The 20080-nt window shown below is 42.3% G+C and overlaps 3 protein-coding genes across 3 annotated transcripts in view; 2 read left to right on the top strand and 1 right to left on the bottom strand.

Annotated features, from left to right (window-relative positions):
- Positions 1 to 70: 70 nt before the first annotated feature.
- On the top strand, positions 71 to 12371 carry GLA (galactosidase alpha). The gene is made up of 7 exons (XM_056124179.1): positions 71 to 310; positions 3509 to 3683; positions 5731 to 5908; positions 6886 to 6977; positions 9436 to 9597; positions 10862 to 11059; positions 11951 to 12371. The coding sequence occupies exons 1-7, from the start codon at positions 117 to 119 to the stop codon at positions 12221 to 12223; spliced, it is 1272 nt and encodes a 423-aa protein (XP_055980154.1). The 5' UTR covers positions 71 to 116; the 3' UTR covers positions 12224 to 12371.
- A 2560-nt stretch (positions 12372 to 14931) lies between these two features.
- On the bottom strand, positions 14932 to 17605 carry RPL36A (ribosomal protein L36a). Its single transcript, XM_056124183.1, is given in 6 exon segments — positions 14932 to 15077; positions 15247 to 15369; positions 16733 to 16800; positions 16987 to 17092; positions 17496 to 17527; positions 17530 to 17605. Coding segments are annotated over 6 exon segments (426 nt in total). The 3' UTR covers positions 14932 to 15056.
- Positions 17606 to 17782: 177 nt separating this feature from the next.
- BTK (Bruton tyrosine kinase) overlaps positions 17783 to 20080 on the top strand; it is a 46649-nt gene continuing 44351 nt past the window's right edge. The window contains exon 1 of the mRNA XM_056124197.1: positions 17783 to 17806. The gene's annotated coding sequence lies outside the window, so the exon portion shown is untranslated. The remainder of the gene's footprint in view (positions 17807 to 20080) is intronic.

Consider the following 20080-nt stretch of genomic DNA (forward strand, 5'->3'; position numbering starts at 1 on the left):
TTACCTGAGAAACAATAACGTCATAATTTAATAACTCGGCGACTGATTGGTCCGCCCTTAAACTTAAAAGGCTAGCTCTTACCCGCGGAAATCAGTACTGCGACACTGTTGTCACAATGAGGCTGGAAGGTGGAGGTGGGATGCCGGTCTGCGTTTTGACGCTTCGCTTCGCAGCCCTGCTTCTCTGGGGCGTCTTGGGGGCCAGTGCCCTGGACAATGGTTTGGCGAGAACCCCGACCATGGGCTGGTTGCACTGGGAGCGGTTTATGTGCAACGTGAACTGTCGAGATGAGCCAGATTCATGTATCAGGTATCTATCAAGAGTTGTCGGGAACTCTTCTTTCTCGGGAGGACTGGAGAGCTGGGGGTCGGGATGGTGGTGCAGTCTGAGGGATGCGCCCCACGCCCAGCATACCAGCCCGAAAAATGCAAACTTTCTCCTCCCAAGCCTTCTCGGGTGGAAGAGCCACCAGCGATCCCCACTTTTCCGTCTCTGGCTGCCTAGCTAAGGATAGTTTTCACTTTACCTCCCAGTGCCTTTCCGATTTGTCTTGCAAGCTGATTGCTCTGCTTCTGCCAGGTACTGGGAGCGAGCACGGCGAGACGGAGGACTAGGGGTCACGACTTTCTTGTCTGTAATTCGAGAAAGTCTAGATTCCTCATATTTTCTGGGATCGTCGCCCCCGCCCCCGCACTCCAACCCCTTAGCGTGGTCTCTGGCTAGAAGGTTGTTGGAGCTGAATAACTTTTTAAGATGAAAGACGAGGGTGTTTAAGGCGAGATAAAAACAGGCGTCACATATGTCAGATCCACACATTCCTTCTCTGTAGATTGGAATAACAACTCTTACCTCACACAGCTGACTCAGAAGGATCCGTAAAATAGTTCCTTATGGAGATGAACGTTCAACGAGGTAACCCGTTTCACAGTTCAGTGCCTGACCCTTCAATTCAGCATGTCAGAATGGTCTTAACCTGAGGTCTATGGGAAAAAAATCAAAGCGAAGTGTGTGGTTTTCTAGAGAAGAATCTTTTAATTTGTCCAGAGGTTCAAAGGAATGTGTTACCCATAATACGTTAAGAATCTGATAGCTTGAGGCCAGTGACAGAATTTGTTTATCTGTAAATTAAAATCACGTTCCTTTTATAATGAGATCTATGTCACGAGACACTGAAGTCAACCTGCCTGGATTCAAAGTCTGGCTCATCCTTACTTAGTGTGATCTTGGGCAAAAGAATTTTACTATATAAATGTAAGCAGAGGAGAGTACCTATTGAATAAGAGCCTCATAAATGGAAGTTATGTATACCATACTTTATTTGCACGGTCTCCTGATAGCTATTTAAGCTTTTTTAAAATTTTTCATTATGAGCAGAGCTGTACTGATCATCCTTGTATATCATCTGATTCTTTTCCCAAAAGTCTTAATTACTGGGTTCAGAGTATTTTGTTGTATCCTCTAACAACGTTTTACCAATATAAATACAGTGTGAGAATGGTTGTTTCCCGTACCCTGCATGTTTGTCATTCTTTTAAAACTGCCATTTTGATAGATTGTTTTTTATGATACATATATGTATATATATAAACATGTTTAATTTTTGCAAAGCAGAAGGTCCAAGATTTTGTAGTGTCTTAAAATTCTTATTTTTTAATATTATAAAATGACTAAAATAGTGAGACTTTTAGTTTTGGTAACAGTGTTCCAACATTGCTACTTTTATTATCTTACTGTTAACATTTTAAAATCCTTGTTTAGGTAACATGGTTACAATAGTGTTAACTTTTGTTATACAAAATTATCTAACACTTCACCACTTCCAAAGTGCCCAATACCTCCCACCTCTGTCCTAAAAGTCACTTCTAGTTGTACATTGTATTGTATTTTTCATTTATTTGATTACTAATAAGGTTGAACATCTTCTCCTATCTTAAATTGGCTATTCACATAGTTACTTCTAGTGGATTGCCTGTTTCTGCTCCCTGGTTTTCTGTTGGGGTGTTACTTTTTATGGTCAGGTGTTGTGAATATGATGTTCTTACTCTATGTTGGTTTTGATATTCATAAACCAGGCACATTATTTAATGATTCCCAGCTCTGGAGTCATACTCTGAAAGTTCTTTTCTACCTGAAGATTTATAGTCTCAAATTTTTCTTCCAATATTCTTGTGTTTAAATATTTAGACTGCCTGGGCTTTATTCTTTTATAAGGGATACACGTTTTCTTTTAACTTCTAAAAATATGTTACAGGGTCAGAGCTACAGTACAGAGGATAGGGCATTTGCCTTGCACATGGCCACGATCCCTGACACTTCATATTGTCCGCTGAGCCTACCAAAAGTGATCCCTGAGCACAGAGCCAGAAGTAGGCTCCAGTACTGCCAGATGTGGCCCAAAAACCAAAAATTAAAAATATACCACATCTGGCCAGGTACAGGGGTTAAGGGCTAAGGTGCATGCAGAAAACACTGATTTGATCCCCAGTGTTGCACCTGGTCCCCCAGATAATGCCAGGAGTAATCCGTGAGCACCACTGAATCTGGCCTAAGCCACTTGTCCCCCAAAAGAGAATTACTATATTTTTCTTTTTCTTTTCAGTTGTTCTTGTGAATGTTTAGCTGTTTTTTTTTAATCTGAGGAGACCACATCCAGGTGTGCTCAGAGGCTACTCCTAGCTTTGCTCTGAGATCATTCTCTGCAGTGCTCCAGTGATCATGTGATTACGGGAATCAAACCCAGGCTTCCTGCATGCAGAACATGTATTTAGACCGTTGATGTATCTCTCAGGTCCAGTGAATGGTATCTTTTCCTGCAAATAGGTTATTATTGATACCTAAAGAAGTTATTGAGTATATTATCTTTCTTTGCTAAACTTTTTTCTTAATTCTAATAATAGTCTTTTAAAATTGTTACAGTATTATAAACACTAATAATACATTTTATTTTTTGTTTTGGGGTCATATCCCATGCTTATGACTTAGTTTGAGCTCTTTTCCTTAGGGATCACTCCTGGTGCTGCTCACGGAACTATACGGGATGCTGGGGATTAAACCCGTAATTAAGCCACATGTAATGCAAGCAAGCACCTTACCCATTGCACTATCTCTCAGACCCTCACAATGCTGTAATAATAGAGTGTCATGCATAAAACACCAGAATGACCACTTTCTTCCATCATTGTTTCGGGGTCCCCTCCCAATATCACCCCTACCCTTGATAATTCTTGTTCTATAAACCACTTTTCAGGTTCCTAGTAGCCTTTTTATTTCATGTATTACCAATTTCTGTTTTAATTGTTTGAGGGTCCTTAGGGTGGAAGTATGAAGAGGGGAGGAGAGGAGAGAGAAAAATACAGTGACCTGGTCTACTTTACCTTATGATAGTTGTATTTACTACTAAACTCTTAATGGGTTGGGGGGGGGGGAGTGTTACGTTTAAAATGCCTAATAAACAGGGGGTACTTAAACAATTGTTTAGCAGATTTTAATAATTGCAATCTCCTTCAGTGAAGAGCTTTTTATGAAGATGGCAGATATCATGGTTTCAGATGGCTGGAAGGATGCCGGTTATGAATACGTCTGCATTGATGACTGTTGGATGGCGCTTGGAAGAGATGCAAACGGCAGACTTAGGGCAGACCCTACCCGCTTTCCTCGAGGGATCCCCCACCTGGCTAGTTATGTGAGTTTATAGATAATTCTCTGTCCTTCAGGAACCTCTAAGCTCTTCTGTACCAAGCTTTTTTAGAAACAGAATGGCTGCTGTTATCTAAAACCTTAGAATTGCTGCTGTTATCTGACCTTATCAGGTAGAGTTTTATCAGACTTATCAGGTGGAATTTTTGTCCCATCAGCAGATTGATATTTTGTAATGCCTCTTGAGAGCCATCTTAGACAAGATATTTTGCTGAAATGGCAAAATTACCTAGGAGGAAAAGAAACTTTATTTTTGACATGTGTGTATATAATTTGTATATAAACTATGAGCAGATATTTGCAATTATAATATAAACTATTCTTCTTAGTTATGCACTATACTGTAGACTCTACTAATATAGCTTCATTTTATAATCAGGGGCTATAAATGCAAATTGTAGAAGAAGGACTATACTCTGAATAATATACTTTTTAGAAGAGTCTGATGGAAGACAAAGAACACATTTTCAAATTCTGCTGACATGCTTCACATTATACATTAAAACGTTAGCACTAAACTGAAGAGAAAGCTACTAGCCACTCCAGTCTATCCAATTCACTATACTCTGAATAATATACTTTTTCGAAGAGTCATAACTAGTAAGCACTGTAGCACTGTCCTCCCATTGTTCATCGATTTGCTCGAGTGGGCCCAGTAATGTCTCCATTGTGAGACTTCTTGTTACTATGTTTGGCATATCAAATATGTCACGGGTAGCTTGTCAGGTTTTGCTGTGCAGACAAGATACTCTTGGTAGCTTGCTGGGCTCCGAGAGGGGCGGAGAAATCGAACACGGGTTGGCCAGGTTGGCCGTGTGCAAGGCAAATGCCCTACCTGCTCTGCTATCACTCCAGACACTAGTAAAAGGTGACATATTCTACTCTACACTATCACTTGGGAAAGAACCAAGCTCAGTTCAGACAAAAACAAGTGGGGATTTATGGTCACAAAGAAAGGTGGGTCAATAGGTGGAAAATTACCCAGAAGATAAGGCCAGAAATATAGTATAGAGGGTAAGGCGCTTGCCTTGCACACAGCTGACCCAGCTTTGATTCCCAGCACCACATATGGTTCCCCAGGCACCCCCCAGAATGATCCCTTAGCAGTAGAGCCAGGAGTAAGCTCTAAATACTGGTGGGTATGACCCAAAACAAAACAAAAATTACTAAAAGGAAATATCAAAAGGACAGGGGAGATTATTGCTGAAGTCAGACTAAGAACTTACACACATCACAGAACTTGATCAAAGATGTGAGGTTGGCTTAGCAAGAATCTGGCTAAACTGGATATAGAAGATTGAGTTTGGGGGCTGGAGCAATAGTATAGTGGGTAGAGTTCTTGCTTTGCACAGAATCGACGTAGGTTCAATCCCTGGCTTTTCTCAGCCCTCCAAAAGTTATTTGGGAGCATAGAGCCAGGAGTCATTTCTGAGCACATCAGATGTTGCCCATAGAGCAAAATAAAGTCAGAAGGTTAAGGTTGAGGCCTCATTGAGATGAGGACTCTGAGGAGCCTAACCAATGTTTTTTTAGGAGAGAATCCATATAGATAAATCTGTCATTACCCTAGTAAAGTGACTTTGAAGATCACATCCCAAGAAGGTTGGAGTGGCTAGTAGCTTTCTCTTCAGTTTAGTGCTAAAGTTTTGATGTATAATGTGAAGCAGGTCAGCAGAATTTGAAAATGTGTTCTTTGTCTTCCATTAGACTCTCTGGATAATTTGCAGAGGGTAGGAAGGCTTTATATCAGATGAAGTGTATTTGTCTGTATTCACAGCCTGGAGTGTGCAGTTTTATTTTTGTTGTTTGTTTGGGGGCCACCTTCAGTGGTGCTCAAGGTTTATTCCTGACACTCTACTCAGGAATCACTCGGGGGGGGGGGGGGGCTGCAGGAACCGTATGGGATACTAGGAATTGAACCTAGATCAGCCCATGCCAGACAAATACCCTACCCTCTGTACTATCTCTCTGGTTCAGTATTCTTTTTGCTTCATATTTGCCTTTTGGTCACGGTGACTCTATTCTCATTTCAGGTCCATAGCAAAGGGCTGAAGCTAGGGATTTATGCAGATGTTGGAAATAAAACCTGTGCAGGCTTCCCTGGCAGTTTTGGATTCTATGACATTGATGCCCAGACCTTTGCTGACTGGGGAGTGGATCTGCTAAAATTTGATGGTTGTTACTGTGACAGTGTGGAACATGTGGCTGAAGGTATGTTTCATTAGAGCTTTAACCATGAACAAAGAAAAGAATTTTGAGACAAAAGAAACTGAGTATCCAAAATACTTTTTTATATTTTTCAATACCCAGTGACGATATTAGAATTATTCTTTAGTGAGGTGAGATTTGGGGCCACACCCAGCGATACACAGAGGGTACTTACAGATTAGTGCTCAGGGGTCATTCTTGGAGGTGCTCTGGATTAAACATGGGTCTTCTGCATGCAGAACACGTGCTCAACTTATTGAGCTAACTCTTTGCCCTCTAGGAAGAATATTTTTTCTTTTCCAGTGTTTTTATTTTTTTGTTATAGTCTGAATATCATGCTTATAATAATGAATATTTATGATATAGATAGGTAGTTACTGCACTGCAGCACCACAAAAATGCACAAGAACCTCATCTTCTGTCCTTACGTCACTTCTGGTTTTCCTCTTCATTGCCCTGCCCCATTACACCTCCCCCGACTCTTTTGAGTTTTTTACTCTTTTGAGTAAGCTGAGTTTTCTAATCTAAGGTCAAGGGTTTACCATTTTTTGATAATGTCTTTATGAATAAATATCCTTAATGTGCCAGATCTGTTTCCTACCTCTTCTTTTATTCATTTATGCATGCCTAACCTTAACTAATATTGTACACTCAATTCAAGAGGACTCTTAGAGTTCATTGCACACAGGAATTGTTACTGTCTGTAACATCACTTGAGAAAGCATCTAGACTGTCCACAGCACAGAGAAAGAAGCATGTTTATTCCTGCCTTCCCTCAATCGATCTATTCTACCTCCTTAGAACAACCTCAGCAGTCTAGGAGGAATTAGACACAATTAACACATAAAGCAGCTGCCTGTTTAGACTACCAGCTTCAAATATAGCGATGACTCTTTCAGGCAGACTTTTTTAAAAAAAACAGAGCCCCAACTGGAAATTCACTTCTTTCTTTTATTTTGCCCATTTTTTTTCTCATGCAGGTTATAAGCGCATGTCCTTGGCCCTGAACAAAACTGGCAAAAGTATTGTGTATTCCTGTGAGTGGCCCCTTTATACGTGGCCCTTTCAACGGGTGAGTTAATGAGCCCAAAATCCAGTAGAACCAGAACCTTACTGATGGATTTTCAGAACTTGAAAACAGGAGACAAATACTTGCAAAAAGTCCAGCCCTACCTAATAGTCTCATCACACAATGTTCCCAAGATCCAAGAACGTATTTCTCAAGTGCTGGGCTTGGAGTCTAAACCAGTGTTTCCCAACCTTTTTATGACTGCATCCCCTTCTGAACTTATTTCTTGACCTTATTTCCTAGTCAGTATTATGTCTCTCCATTTACATGGTTATCACCTATAGATTCCGTGGACTATCCTGAGGGTCCTCAAAGGACACATATGGCCTCCAGTTGAGAAATGGCTGGTCGAAACCAGTGGTTTTGAATCCTTTCTTCAACTAATAGAAATCACTGGTCTGAGAGACTGGTTTCTTAAACTGTGGGTCATATCCTCATTTGGGGTAACTGAATATGGGGTTGCAAAAAATTTCACAACAGTAAATGGTTTCTGAACATGCAGCCAAAAATCCATTCAAAATTCCACACATGATGAATCTAAGGTATTTCTTTCAGCACTCAACCGTGTTCCATTTCTCAGCCAAAAAGGTGTCGCGGGGCCAGTGAGAGAGTACAGGGGGTCGGGCACTTTCCTTGCATGTAGCCAACCCAGGTTCAATCACCGGCATCCCATGTGATCCTCTGAGCCCTGCCAAGAGTGATCCCTGAGTGCAGAGCCAGGAATCAGTCTTAAGCGCAGCTGGTTATGGTTCACCCCCACCCCCCAAAAAAATGTTGCAAGTAGAAAAGTCTAAGAAGCCCTGCTCTAAGATACTGTCACCTGGGAACTCATCTTTCATTCTTCTCTCTGATTCACTGTTGCCATCCTATCCACCAAGGTCCATGTATGAGGTCCTGGATTCAGTCCCCAGCACCGCAAGTACCATTTTAAAAAATCCTGTCTGTTCTGTCTCCAAAACCTCAACCAGCCCACTTTCCATCTTTACTGCGACCACTTCAAGTCACTATTGTATCTTACCCAGACTTCTTCAATAGCCTGATGTTTCCACTAATACTTTAATAATTCTAAATGCTCTAATGCTTCCATTCTCACCTGAACCCCATCCTTTTCCCAAATAGAATCCCTCTCACTCTCCGGCTTAAATCCCTTACCTGGATTCCCATTGCACTTGGAATGAAGCTAAAAATCTTACCGTGGCTGATTTTCTTTCTTTTTAAGCCTGTTGCTGACTCATTCACTGAGCCGTATCCTGGCCCCTCCTAACCCCCAATGTTTTTTAAATGGCCTACTCCTTTTTAACATTGGTCTCTCAGATCAAATGCCACATATTTAGACATGTCTTGACTTTTTTTATGTAGGAGTACTGCTATTTATTCAGTCACTGATTAGGCTGATTGAATTGTGCAAAGACATGTCTTTTCTAACTCTACAAATAGCTCTCCATCCATTTATCCTTTATCACACTAACTTATTTAGCTTCCATCTAAGACCTCAGCACTCTCTGGAATTATTTGTTGACCTCCTGTCTTTCTTCCCCATTGGAATACAAGCTTCAGGAGATATTTTGTCTTTTCCTCTTAGCACATGATTGAATATGGAATAATATAATTGCTGCAAAATACATTCCCCTCTTTCTTGGTATGTTAACCCTTAGATATACCACCTGCCTGACCCCAAACTTTTATTTGTTTCAGTAACAAATTACATGCCTAGGATTTAGGTAGTCTTAGATACTTGGTGAGTCCTATGAAATTGTGAAGACTTTTATTTATTGAGATCATTTTAGCTATTTCTGTTTATAACAATACATGTTCAGAGACCCAGGGGTGTAACTCAGTGATAGTGAATGTGTGGGGGCCAGAATGTAAGCGACCACACATGCCTCAACCAAGTATATGACCACTGGTGCCACAATCAGATATACTGGCCCCTATACTACTGGTACCTTGACAAAAAAATGCATGTTCATTTTTTTAAAGTTTGCAAATATAGTAAAGTATGGACAAGATTAAAATCCTCCATAAATCTAACACCTTAACAACCACTTGATAAGTTTACATCCTAGTGTTGAAACATGCCCTTAGACCCTTAGCCTTTTAAGTTTCCTGGCCTATTTCTGAAGCAAGCTCACAATAAAATCTTTTTTGATAAGGATTTTAGCTATTCTTATGGAGACCTGTAATCCATAAAGAGAAGGCTACAAGTGCCTCCTTTAAATGTGACTTTTTTGGGGCCAGAGTGACAGCACAGTGGGCAGGGCGTTTACCTTGCATGCAGCCACCTGGGTTCGATCCCCAGCATTCCCCACATACTCCTGTGCACCGCCAGGAGTAATTCCTGAGTGCAGAGCCAGAAGTAACCCCTGAGCTTTTCCAGGTGTGACCAAAAAAAAAAAAAGTAAACATGACTTTTTCAAATTATAAAAATACTAAAAAGTTAATGAGTTCTCTGTTTTAACAGCCCAATTACACAGAAATTCGACAGTATTGCAATCACTGGAGAAATTTTGCTGACATTTATGATTCTTGGCAAAGTATAAAGAGCATCTTGGCCTGGACATCTTCTAACCAGGAGGAGATCATTCATGTCGCTGGACCAGGGGGTTGGAATGATCCAGATATGGTAAGAACTTTAGCCTTCTTTGAGCATTTGCAGTGGGCCTGTTTCAAAGGCAATATCAAAGTAAATCAGAAGGGAATGTTCTGGGTCTAGGGAAATAGCTCAATGGATTGAGCATATGCTTTGCAAGTGGGAGGCCCAGATTCAATCACCAGAACCAAATGGTGATGCCTGAGCACTGCCCACTAAGTCTACCCTGTCACTGTCACTGTCCTCCTGTTGTTCATCGATTTGCTCGAGCGGGCCCAGTAACGTCTCCATTGGAGACATTTTTTTGTTGTTGTTACTGTGTTTGGCATATCGAATACCTCGCGGGTAGCTTGCCGGGCTCTGCCATGCAGGTGAGATACTCTCAGTAGCTTGCCGGGCTCTCCGAGAGGGGCGGAGGAATCGAACTCGGGTCGTCCATGTTAGCTGCGTGCAAGGCAAATGCCCTACCGCTGTGCTATCGCTCCAGCCCCTATAAACAAAAAAGGGGTGGGGGAAGCTCCAAGGAACAGCCCCTTAGTGAGAATATTGGAAGTAGGATACAATAGAAGGTGGCTTAAGTGTCTAGACACCTTTTTAGTTTTCATTTTTTGAGGGGGGGCAGAGGAGAGAGTCAACCCAGCATTGCTCCAAGGACCATGTGGTTCCTGGGAAACAAATCTGGAGTTCCTGCATGCAAAGTTTGCATTCCTGCCCATTAAGCTATGTCCTTGGCCATTGTCTAGACAAAGTTCTTTTTGGGGGGGGCACACCCGGCAGTTCTCCGGGTTACTTCTGGCACTGCACTCAGGAATCACTGTTGGAGGGGCTCAAATCATATGGGATTGAACCTGGGTTGGCCATGTGCAAGGCATATGCCCTACCCACTGTACTACTGCTCCGGCCCCATCTAGACAGATTTTTCACTTAAAGAACTGTGATTTAGATAGCATTTAAGAATGTTTTGTGAAGGGGCTGGAGCAATAGCACAGCACGTAGGGCGTTTGCCTTGCACATGGCCAACCTGGGTTTGATTCCCAGCATCCCTTATGGTCCCCTGAGCACCACCAGGGGTAATTCCTGAGTGCAGAGCCAGAAGTATCCCCTGTGCATTGCTAGGTGCGACCCAAAAAGCTAAAAAAAGAGAATTTTTGTCAAGGCAGAGACATAGTACAAAGGATATGACTCTTACCTTGGATGCAGCTAGCCCCAGTGGTACCCCAAGAACTATGGTATGGCCCAATCTCCCCAAAAACTGAAAACTGAGTATTTTGTTTTATTTGAATTCTTTTTTTCCTAGTTAGTGATTGGCAACTTTGGCCTTAGCTGGGACCAGCAGGTAACTCAAATGGCGCTGTGGGCTATCATGGCAGCTCCATTACTAATGTCCAATGACCTCCGAACCATCAGCCCTCAAGCGAAAGCCCTCCTTCAGAATAAGGATGTAATAGCCATCAACCAGGACCCCTTGGGGAAGCAGGGGTACCAGCTTAGAAAGGTATAGTAATTAATATTTATTTTATGGGGGAAAGGAATAGGAATTGGCCATAAATATCATATTTTATGCCAAATATTTTGCAGAAAGTGGTGTGCAACTATGATATAAGGCTTTTAATTATTCTGGTATTTCTACAAAACAAGTGAGCACAAATTTTGTGGTGAAAGTTGTCTGACTTCTAGTATACAATTTATGCAAATCCTTATCTTGGAAGTATATTTTAAGATGGACTTGTACCCAAATCCCAAGATTCTCTTGATCCTAAATCTTCTATATCTGAGGACATTCACTGATCTTGAATATATATTTTATAATTATGATACTTGTATTGAGGTTCCTTTTGGTAGACTTCAATACTTTATTCCCAGAACATGATAGGATCATTTAAATTTTCCTTTAAGTGTTCAATAAATTTCAAAGAGTCAAAGTGATCATAATGTATACATTTTGGTGATCATAATGTATAAAACTGATCCTGAAACCTGCAACTATAAATAAACCTACAGAATTCTTTCCAGTTGAGCTTTAAACTGAGGTTTACAGCTTCTCAACTTCAAAATACATTTCCGTACTGTGTGTATCACCAAATACAGTATCCTTCCACCAGGACAATGAATTCTGCTCCAACCTACTCTATCCCCTTTGGTAACCTCAGTTCTGCAGTCTAAGGGTCTTTTTTAAATTCAGTCTTTAATTCAAAGAATATATATTTTATAATTATGATATCTGTGTTGAGGTTCCTTTTGGTAGATTTCAATACTTTATTCCCAGAACATGATAGGATCGTTTAAATTTTCCTTTTAAGTGTTCAATAATTAAGAGTCAATAAATTAAGTTATCATATTGGTAGTTATCATGGTTTCACACTTACTATCTTGGGTTGTTTTTTAGGAAGACAACATTGAAGTCTGGGAACGCCCTCTCTCGAACTTAGCCTGGGCTGTGGCTATAATAAACCAACAGGAAATAGGTGGACCTCGATATTTCAGCATCTTTATTGATTCCCTGGGTAAAGGAGTGGCCTGTAATCCTGGCTGCTTCATCACACAACTCCTTCCTGTGAAGAAAAATGTTGGGTTTCATACGTGGACCTCAATGTTGAACACTCAGATAAATCCCACAGGCACTGTTTTGTTTCGGATAGAAAGTACACAGAAATATTGATTTAAAACCTGTTGTGCTACCCCACTTTTGTCACCTTTCCCTCTATCCCCACTTTAGCTATTTTCAATTTTCCAATTGAAATACTTGCTGTACTAAATCGTACCATTTATAATATGGACTAGAGGGGATTATCCTTTGTGAAATAAATCAGAAAAAAAATTCATGTGGGCTGAGTGAATTGGGTTGCATAAATGATGCATATATGGTTGTATAAATGATGGTATTAGGTTTCTAGTGGTGATGATGGGCTGGAGTGATAGCACAGTACTAGGGCGTTTGCCTTGTGTGCAGCCAACCCGGCTGATCCGGGTTCGATTCCTCCGCCCCTCTCAGAGAGACCGGCAAGCTACCAAGAGTATCTCGCTGGCACGGCAAAGCCTGGCAAGCTACCTGTGACGTATTCGATATGCCAAACACAGTAACAAGTCTCAAAATGGAGGCGTTACTGGGTCCGCTCGAGCAAAATCGATGAACAACAGGAGAACAGTGTTTGACAGTGGTGATGATAATGTTTAAGACTGATCCTGTAATCTGCAACTATGAACAAACCCATAGATTTCCAGTTGAGCTTTTTTTTTCTTTTTGGGTCACACCCAGCGATGCTCAAGGGTTACTCCTGGCTTTGCACTCAGGAATTACTCCTGGCGGTTCTCAGGGGACCATATGGGATGCTGGGAATCGAACCCGGGTCAGCCACGTGCAAGGCAAACACCCTACCCGCTGTGCTATCACTCCCGCCCCCCCCCCCACCCCAGTTGAGCATTGAACTGAGGTTTACAAGACTGTATTACAGCTTCTCAACTTCAAAATACATTTCCATACTATGTGCACCAAAAAATGGTATCCTTCCACCAGGCCAATTAATTCCACTCCAACCTACTCCATCCCCTTTGGCAACCTCAGCTCTGCAGTTTAAGGATCTAGATTTTTTTTTTTGCTTTTTGGGTCACACCCAGCGATGCTCAGGGGTTACTCCTGGCTCATGCACTCAGGAATTACTCCTGGCGGTGCTCAGGGGACCATATGGGATGCTGGGAATCGAACCTGGATTGGCCATGTTGGCTGCGTGTAAGGCAAATGCCCTACCTGCTGTGCTATTGCTTCAGCCCCAGGATCTGGATTTTTAATTTTGGTTTTTCAATGTTGAGGTATCTGAAGAGAACATTTTAGGTAAAAGCTTTCTTAAAACTACAATAATTTAGGTCCTATGCATTCAAGTCTGTTCTAGGTGTACTGAGCACCTTTAATCCTCACCAAAACTACTTGGGCAAAATGACCAGGACTTAGACATTGCACAATTGCCTACTGAGGTGTCTGGGTAGTATAATCCAAACTCCCCCTAATCCCAAATCTGTTCTTATAACTGGATTACAATACTCAAGTAGAAATCTGGGCAGAGGGGGGGTGTGTATGTAAATCTAGAACCAGAGGCAGTCCACATTACTGGATACTTGAATTTTAAGCTATACACGAATACTCTTTTTTGGGAACATAAGACATTGCTCAAGGGACCCTAGTTTCACTATGCTAGGCACTAAGCCTTCCAGATCACTCCAACCCTACCAATCCCACTTTCAAATGGTTTTGAGGGGGGCTGCTTTTAGGGCACACCTGACTGTGCTCAGGGGTTACTGTGCCCATGGGGGACCATGCCATGCCAGATACTGAAATGGTCAGCTGTGCACATGCATGGCAAGCACCCTACCTCCTGTACTCATTCCAGCTCAAGTGCCTTTCAGAAAGCCTCGGTTCCCAGATCCTGAGTTTGGGAACTAGTTTAGCAAACATAGATGAAGGCTTCAATCCTAAAGATGGGGTAAAATCAGCAAGACAGCCCAAGTGGTTCAATTGTGTAGCATCTAGAAACCCCTCACACCTATGGGGACACAGGTAACTCTGGAGGTTGACTCCTGATCTGCTAAGAGTCAACTCTTCAAGGCTGTGATGTGACAGGAAATTTCCAGCTAGGGTATAAAGGCAACTGACTTCTACATCACTTTTTCATTTGTTCCTACAAAACGCCAACCTAGCCGGTGCTTTCAGTTCCCGCAACATTACTATGCTCAGCCTTATGGAATGTTTGATTCCTCAATAGAGTAGGCAGTGCCCACTCAGAATACAATTGCCTGTTATGTAACTACAAATTATCACGGAATTGAACTATTGTCAGCTAGATAAAAACTATTAATCATGACAAATGCAATCCCTTATCCATGGGAGACAGCATTCTTTCATACATCTCTTGTTAAAACATATTTCACCATTCCCAGCTATGTATTGTTGAATCAAAGTTGATACATAACCTGCTTATATTCCATGGGGAGATACAATTCACTTTAAAGTATATTCTTTGTAAGTTAACATTACCTTGTCCAACTTGTCTTGGGGGTTACACTGAGCTATACTCAGACACTACTCCTGATGGGCTGGGAGTCATGTGGTACCAGGGTCAGCCTGGTGCAACACAAGCACCTTAACCCGTCTTATCCATCATGCCCAAATCTGACAAATTTAAGAGACTGACTTACTGCACCTAGTGAACTAGGCCAAATTTCTCTGAATGACTTAAGTAGCAAAGGCATGTGAGACACTACTCACCAAATTACAACCAATGTGTGATTAAAAGCAAAGGGAATCCCACATAATTAAAAGTGCCAGATAAGATTACATCTGATGAGCAAGACCAGAATGCAAAACAAGAACAAGAATTATCAAGCAAATTTCCTCTCAGGAAGTTTATTCATGACACTACTTAATTTCCCTCCTAAAACATGGATTGTTCCATCAGTCTAACACAGCCCAGGATTTCTGTCTTCGTATTAAAAGATGAAGCTTAGAACTGGATCACTTGTCCCTGTAAGAGAATAGAAAAAGGGGTGAGTTTTTACTTTGAAAAGAGAATCAGTAAAGTCCCTGCAAGGGAAGTTCCAATCCTTCCTTTCCTCATCATGCCAAAACTAACACCTCCCCAAACAGAAAAAGCTAGACAGGAATGATTGTACCTTCCACCCGTAATTACATACCTTTCTCTTTTTATCGCCTCCCAGTTCAAAATGCTTGCATCTCTTAATGGCCAGCATTCTCTTAGATCTGCAGTTGGGCTCGACGCATTCAAGTCTCAATACAATCTTCTTTGTAGTTTTAGCCTAGAAAAGTAATTAAGATGAATCTCCACCAAAAATAATTTCTTTAAAATACGTTGGCTTATGTACTACCCAAAGCAGTTTTGCAAATTGCTATTTACAACTTTCCACAGGGAGAAAACAAACCCAAGTTGGTGGACTTCCAAAGGTGGAGCTTATCTTGCTTTAAGTTAACTCTTCTCCATACTACAGGACTATCACATTAGGCATTCTTTATACCATGACCTTGTAGCCCATTATAGCTTTGCAGGTTTTCAAAATCCAAAATGGGTCAACCAAGTGCATGCAATGTTGTAATAAAACACAAATTTTGCAATTCATTAAATAGGGCTAATTACTGTTCTCCAAGAGCTACCTATAATTATGCCTCGGTTGTGAATTTATTCCTATCTCCCCATGGTAAAACCTGTCAGAATTCTTCTGCTAGTTCTGATTCAATTTAGAGTTGATATTAAGGTAGTCCTCATTGTCAAAAGAAACCCTCAAAATCCTTCTGGTTTTCAGTCTCCCCACAGCAAAATCTAGTTAAACCCCTTTGCTAAACAAGTTAACTGAATGTGAAGAGGCAGTTTCACTTGCCCCTCAGATCAGTTTATTGCACCTAAATGAACACTAGTCACTCCTTATTACTTTGTAGAAATCAGATTAAATGAGCAGTTTAGCTGCTCAAAGAATCACCTAGGGCAGAAAACTCGGTTTGAAAATAATACAGAATCTTAGAAGCCAGTGGAAGGCTCCTAATAGCTATTATTAAGAGCTTAGGGACTTGGACTACATGGTGGGTAGCTGATTACCTTCAGTCTTCTAAGCAGAGTCTGAATGAGGAAAATTACTGCAACCCAGAGTTACTCACACATTAGTTCTCAAAATAAGCAGGCAGGGAGCCAAGATCTACTACAGGCAACACTTATTTTCAATGCCGCCGACACTTGTTTAAACCTCAGAACAACGCTGTCGCGTTCAACAATCCTCCCCACCCAATGTTTAAGTAGGCACGAAGCTCAGTGGTATAGCACTTGCTCTGCAGTATGTGCCCTGGTTTCAAATCCCTTTAAGTAGGCCAAAAATATATATATATATATTTAAACAAGGTAAGAAGGAACAGGTGAGATGTTTGCCTTGCACGTACTTTGATCCCTGGCACAAGTGAACCGTTGGTATCGCCACAAACAGAAAAAGGTAGTTTAGTATTGTAAAGTCGGCTCTACATTACACAGGTTCACTTGGGGACCACTGCAGGTTAGAGTTCAGAGGAGCGCTGGCCTCCACCCACCTCGGAGCAAGGAAAAGTCCTACATTGAAACCATGTGGTAACAAACGCAGCTTTCAAAGGGTAACGGGAATTGTATCATACAGAACTACCAACCTTCTTCCGGAAAATAGGCTTAGTTTGACCTCCGTAACCACTCTGCTTCCTGTCATAACGACGCTTTCCTGAAAAAATAATGTTATGTTACAATAGACTACGGTCCAGAAATCACAAAAGCCACAAGTCGTGTGGGTTTTAGCTCGGGCTTTCTGTTTATCAGAAAATAATGCCCAAGCTAAAACCAAAAAAATGGGCTCGCATACGATTACACAAGTGCCACATTGTAAAGAAATTACGTCAGACGATCTTACCCTGGGCATACAGAGAATCCTTGCCCTTCTTGTACTGTGTGACTTTGTGGGGCTGATGTTTGCCACATTTCTTACAAAAAGTCCGGCGGGTTTTCGGTACGTTCACCTAGTAAATAAAGCGTCCCGAACGCGGAGTTATTACCAGACATAGCACAACGCCCTTGCCGACCCAGCTGAAGCTAAAACATTCCAGAAGACATCAGCTCTCTAACACAAAAAGTTCCGAAAAGGAATGGTTCCCAAGTCCTTCAGGCGGAACGCCCTCCGTGGAGGCCCCAAGAGTGGGAAGAGAGCATATTTATCCCACCCCAGCTAAGTCTACCTCTTCGACCCCATCTCTTCAGCTTCTGTCCCCGAAGTTAGTCCCCCGGGGGTCGATCCCCACCACAAAGGCCATCTTGGGTACAATAAGTCCACGCAGTTGCCTGGACCCATCCCTCGATAGCACTGCCGGCGACGGCGAGGAGGATTAAAGTGGATGTTGCGGGGTGCCCTCCCCTAACTCCTACCATGCTTGCGGCAGCGGTGTCCGCGAGGAAAGGAAGAACTTGGCCGGAACGGGAAGTTTATAGGCGGGTCTTGCTCGCACCTCCTCATGGGAGTCTGGGGGAGTGACCATAGAGTGCAAAGGCTCTTCGTGCTGCGCCACCAGGCGGCCCAGATGACTCGACGGCGCCTTCTCGCGTAAAAGATCGCCTGCGGTGGAGCAAAAGGGCTTTTCCTCCATTTTCTCCATTGCCGGTTCACCTCGACGACAGTGAGGACAACGTTCTCAGTGATGCGAAGTCTCGGAGGGGGCCACTTCATTTTCACGTAGTTGGTCAGTTAACTAATGCTTACTTTGAGTGCTTTCTCTGTAGGTTCCTACCGTTGGCGAGGGACAAAAATAACAGTGTCCATAAAAAATATTACACACTAACTGCATTACAAGAAGGAACAATGCCATGCATTAAAGTAACCCCCTGGGGCTGGAACGATAGCACAGCGGGTAGAGCGTTTGCCTTGCAAGCCCTGAGCACTGCCAGGAGTAATTCCTGAGTGCACAGCCAAGAGTAACCACTGTGCATCACCTGTTGTGACCCAAAAAGCAAAATAAATAAAATAGAGCAGCCCCCCCTTTTTTGGAGGGGTCACACCTGCCTGGCTCTGCACTCAGGAATTGCTCTTGGCGGTGCTCGGGGGACCATGTCGGATGCTGGAAATCACACCCGGGTCAGCCGTGTGCAAGGCAAACGCCCTACCCGCTGTGCTACCACTCCAGCCCCAGTAGCCCCCTTTTGTACTCACCCCCTTATCGTCTTGCTTGTAGACCGGACACGTTGCTATGGCACAGAAAATTCCAGAGTTTGCTGGAATAACATTTGGGTTCACACAGCTGTGAGGCCCAGTTTATGGAACAATGGGTCTCCTACTTGGAAAATCTAATGCTCTACCATTGAGTTATCCCTGGACCCTAAGATCCCATTTATAAAGGGAGTAAGTTGGCCACCCCAGATTCTTAAAATTCACTATAAAATTGTTCATCTGATGAAATGAGAATGATAAATATGGAAGGAAATAGCCAGCAGCTTCTATTCCCAGAACACCTGGCAGAAGAGATGTTCTAAGTTTCAAGAAAGTCTGGCAGAGAAAGGCTACGGGAAACTTGACCATATAAGATGAATTGATCGAGAGAGAGAGAGAGAGAGAGAAAGAGAGAGAGAGAGAGAGAGAGAGAGAGAGAGAGAGAGAGAGAGAGAGAGAGAGAGAGAGAGAGAACTCCCTGCCATAGAGGTAGGCTGGGGTGGGGGTAGGGGATGAATGTGGTATGGGGAGGGAAACTGGGAACGTTGAAGGGATGGATATGACTGAAACCTAATCATGAACAACTTTGTAACTGTGTATCTCACAGTGAAAGAAAATGAAAGAAAAAAATAAATGAAGAACTGAATGGTCTAATAAAATCCTGGAGGTAATCCCAGGTAGTAGCTAATATTTTCTCACTTTCCCAATGAAATTGAGCAGGGTAGAAAACAATGTGTCTAATGTGAACAATATTTATTGAGCTGGGGATACTCTAGAGCCTGAATACTTCTTATGACCGATAATTAAAAGCAATTATTGGGCCCGTATGGTATGCCAAGTGTTTCTTTTTTCTGGGCCACACCCAGAGGTAGTCAGGGCTTATAACTGGCTCTGTATTTAGTAATCACTTCTGGTAGTGCTTAGGGCACCGTATGTGGTACTAAGGATTGAACCTGGGTTGGCCACATGAAACACAAGTGCCCTACCTGCCATATTATCACGCTGACTCCTGCCAAGCATTTTTCTAACCACCTTACTACCTCTTTTCATTGTAGCAACAACTAAGGCTTTATATGCCATTGCTAGTATTTTTCAGGATAAAAAGAAACCCTAAGGCACATGAGGCTTTAAATGTGCTTACCCAAAGTCCTACAGGTGAATATTTTGTGGAGCTGCAATTTGATCCTAATCTAAATATCACAGCTTTACTCTTAACTGCTACATCATATAGGTAACACAGGAATATTTGCAGCAAAGAGAATAGTGGAGAAGAGAAATTGGATAAGGGTACAGGATTAGGGACCTGGCAACTATGAGATCCTGGACTCCCCTATTTATATAACTTTCCAGTGGCACCCATGGATTCTGAACTGTCTCAGATCATCCTCTTTTTCTTGAATGGTCTCTGTAAATAAGAATAAAAGCCTACCGTTATCTGCTACATTTCCTAAAAGATTCTTCAGAATTATTACGGGGGGAGCATTGTTTGGTTTGGGACCAGACCCAGTGGTGGTCAGGGGTTAGTCCTGGTTCTGTGCTCAGGAATCACTCCTGGTGGACTTGGGGACCATATATGATACTGGGGATGCACTCTGGGTGACCACATTCAAGGCAAGTGCCTTGCCTGCTAAACTATCTCTCTTCCTCCCTCACAGAATGTCTTCCTTCTCTCCAAGACTTAGGCATACTGATAAGATACTGTGTTTGGGGGATACACCTGGTTCTGTGGTCAGGAGTTAGGAGTAGCTCCTGGTGGTGCTGGGGGTAATCATGTAGAAACAGGTATATAACCTGAGTCAGCTTTTTGTAA

Source organism: Sorex fumeus, unplaced genomic scaffold, assembly GCF_029834395.1.
Source record: "Sorex fumeus unplaced genomic scaffold, SorFum_2.1 ptg000050l, whole genome shotgun sequence".
Classification (NCBI taxonomy): domain Eukaryota; kingdom Metazoa; phylum Chordata; class Mammalia; order Eulipotyphla; family Soricidae; genus Sorex; species Sorex fumeus.

Bases quoted from the DNA above. Each gene is read 5' to 3' on its own strand.
- GLA (XM_056124179.1), top strand. From the start codon at position 117: ATGAGGCTGGAAGGTGGAGGTGGGATGCCGGTCTGCGTTTTGACGCTT. The intron at 311-3,508 runs GTATCTATCAAG...AATCTCCTTCAG, and splicing joins GAGCCAGATTCATGTATCAG to TGAAGAGCTTTTTATGAAGA. The intron at 11,060-11,950 runs GTATAGTAATTA...GTTGTTTTTTAG, and splicing joins AGGGGTACCAGCTTAGAAAG to GAAGACAACATTGAAGTCTG.